Source organism: Mandrillus leucophaeus, unplaced genomic scaffold (genome assembly GCF_000951045.1).
Source record: "Mandrillus leucophaeus isolate KB7577 unplaced genomic scaffold, Mleu.le_1.0 Scaffold34, whole genome shotgun sequence".
NCBI lineage: Eukaryota > Metazoa > Chordata > Mammalia > Primates > Cercopithecidae > Mandrillus > Mandrillus leucophaeus.
In genome coordinates this window covers 6,012,550-6,015,397 of record NW_012103587.1, presented here as the reverse complement: position 1 = coordinate 6,015,397, position 2,848 = coordinate 6,012,550, and the positions used below count along the sequence as shown (strand labels likewise).

At 42.6% G+C, this 2,848-nt stretch overlaps 1 protein-coding gene across 1 annotated transcript in view; it reads left to right on the top strand.

Moving 5' to 3' along the window:
* Positions 1-2,848, top strand: part of SLC15A4 (solute carrier family 15 (oligopeptide transporter), member 4) — a 68,755-nt gene that overhangs the window by 14,017 nt on the left and 51,890 nt on the right. The window contains exon 2 of the mRNA XM_011988895.1: positions 1,984-2,029. Within this exon, the coding sequence (XP_011844285.1) occupies positions 1,984-2,029 (46 nt within the window). The remainder of the gene's footprint in view (positions 1-1,983; positions 2,030-2,848) is intronic.

The window sequence follows — 2,848 nt, the reverse complement described above, 5'->3', positions numbered from 1 at the left end:
TTTTTGTATTTTTAGTAGAGATGAGATTTCGCTATATTGGCCAGGTTGGTCTTGAACTCCTGGCCTCAAGTGATCTGCCTGCCTTCCTTGGCCTCCCAAAGTGCTGGGATTATACGGGTGAACCACCGCGCCTGGGCAGATGACTGCATTGATGAAGGCCCCCCAATCGCCTCATCTGGGACTATTCTCCATCTTCCCTAACCCTGAGGCTCTTTGGCCCTGTCTCCTGTCCTGATCCCATTGTGCATTATAACCATGGAGCAGTCAGCCCTTCCCCTCAACTGGATAGGGACCTCCTGGACAGCCAAGTCATTTGCACCTATAACCTCTGCTTGCCTGGGACAGTGACATGCCTGGGTAAAGGCAGTCAATCAATGTTTGTTGAGTTTCATCAAATCTTTAAATGTGCACTGTTACAAGATTTTATTCCTATAAGAATGTATTTCTTTTTGAGATGTTGTCTCGCTTTCTCACGCAGGCTGGAGTGCAATGGCTTTATCTCGGCTCTCTGCAACCTCCCCCTCCTGGGTTCAAGCGATTCTCCTGCCTCAGCCTCCCAAGTAGCTGGGATCACAGGCACATGCCACCATGCACAGCTAATTTTTTGTATTTTTAGTAGAGATGGAGTTTTACCATGTTGGCCAGGCTGGTCTCGAAGTCCTGTCCTCAAGTGATCCACCTGCCTCAGCCTCTCAAAGTGCTGGGATTACAGGTGTGAGTCACTGTGCCTGGCCCATTTCTGGTGTTTTAATGGGAGTCAGTGTTACAAGGGGATTTGCTGAGCTGAAATTCACATATATCTGGTTGTTCTGGAATACACCTGTTTCACAAGGTAAGATATTCTGACATCTCTTTTGGGACCCATTACTTTACACACTCATGGCTTCAGTTTACCCATTTGTAAAACGAGAAAAAACTATAAACAATATCATAGTTAATTAGTTCTTTTGATGGAGTCTTTTATGATTCTCTCAAGTAGGTAACATAAAAGGGTACAAAGGCAATGTGTTATTATGGGATAATGTAGAAATAATTACCGAGGAGGAGAGCAGTATTACAGAAAAAGTTGTAGACATCTCTCATAAGATTTCTCCAGATGTTTCTAACATAAGGGTCTTACAATACATGTAAAGCAAAATCTGTTTTTTTCTTTGATCATAGTGTTTGCTCAGACTATTTTTCTAGTTCCTAGCACCAGGGAAAACAAAACTTTATTATCTACCCTGTAATAAAAATGATAGCATTTTCAAGAGAAAGCATGGTGGGCATACTGACTTCAGAAGTGGCTCTGTGAGAAAAATCAACACAACTTCTCTCCTTTTTGCTTTAGAGCATTAATGAGAAAGGCATTCTGCTTCTCTGTTTCTATCAGAGTTTTTAGTCTTTGATCATCATTTCTCCCCCATGGTACAGCAAGCTACGAATGCTGTGTGTGTGTGTGTGTGTGTGTGTTGTGTGTGTTTGTGTGTGTGTGAGAGAGAGAGATACGGAGAGACACAGAGAGACAGAGAGACAGGGACAAGAGACAGAGAGGGGTAAGAAGAGAGAGGGGGAGAGAGAGAGACAGGAGACAGACAAGGACAGAGAGGGGGAAAAGAGAGAGGAGGCGGTGAGAGATGGAGAAAGAGATAGAGAGAGACAGACAGGACGAAGAAGAGAGGGAGGAAAGAGAAATCCGCATTTGAATAAAGCAGGTGCATGTGGAATTGTGGTTTCTTTGCCCTAGTTATGTTTCCTTTTCCTGACTTTTATTAACAGCACTTGACCAGCTGCAAAAAAAAAAAAGAAAAAAAAAGAAAAGAAAAAAGAAAAATCTGTTATTCTGGAAGTATCTAGTTCCTGTGAAGGTTGTTTAATGGACATGACAATGTCAACCAACCAGAAACAAGTGATTTCTTCCATTTGAGCTTTTGGCAAGAAATCGGGGTTTCAATTTCCACTGCTGTTCTGATGACAGTGCAGACCCAATTCTTAACTTTTCAGCACAAAGCCGCTCATCCTGAAAATGGTCGTCCCCGCAAAGGAGACAGTGAGCTCAACAGTGCAAGGCACAGTCGTAAGGATCAGAGGTTTACTCAAGGGATGACGGGCTCCATTTGAACAGCTTCCAGTAGCAACCTGTTGTGGACAGAGACCTGTATTTATTGTTTTAACATTTTTACTTATTTTTTATTAAATAATAAGATATGTTTAAGAAATTCAAATAAGCACAAAACAATTATAAAAATCACACGGTTGGGTGCAGTGGCTCAAGTGTGTAATCCCAGCAATTTGGGAGGCTGAGGTGGGCAGATCACCTGAGGTTAGGAGTTTGAGACCAGCCTGAACAACATGAGAAAACCCTGTCTCTGCTAAAAGTACAAAATTACCTCGATGTGGTGGTGCATGCCTGTAATCCCAGCTACTCAGGAAGCTGAGGCCAGAGAATCGCTTGAACCCAGGAGGCGGAGGTTGCAGCAAGCTGAGATAATGCCATTGCACTCCCGTCTGGGCAACAAGAGCAAAACTCTATCAAAACAAAAAACCAAAAAAACAAAAAACAAAAAAACAAAAAAACAAAAAAACCCACCAAATTTTGTTTCCTGGAGATAACTACTATTAATATTTTGGCATCAAGTTTTTCCTGACTTGACATACAATCTTCGTAATAGTCCACTTTACTGGGTGTGCACCAGGAGCCTAACATTTTTCTAAGCACTGTTCAGTGTCCTTCAACGAATCTTCCCAAATCCTAAACTTCAGGGACGGTTCTCACTATTTCACAGATGAAGAGCTGGAGACACAGGAAGGTGCCATGCCTCCCAGATGTAATACAAGCAGTGGAAACGCACTGCTACAGTGCTTCTTC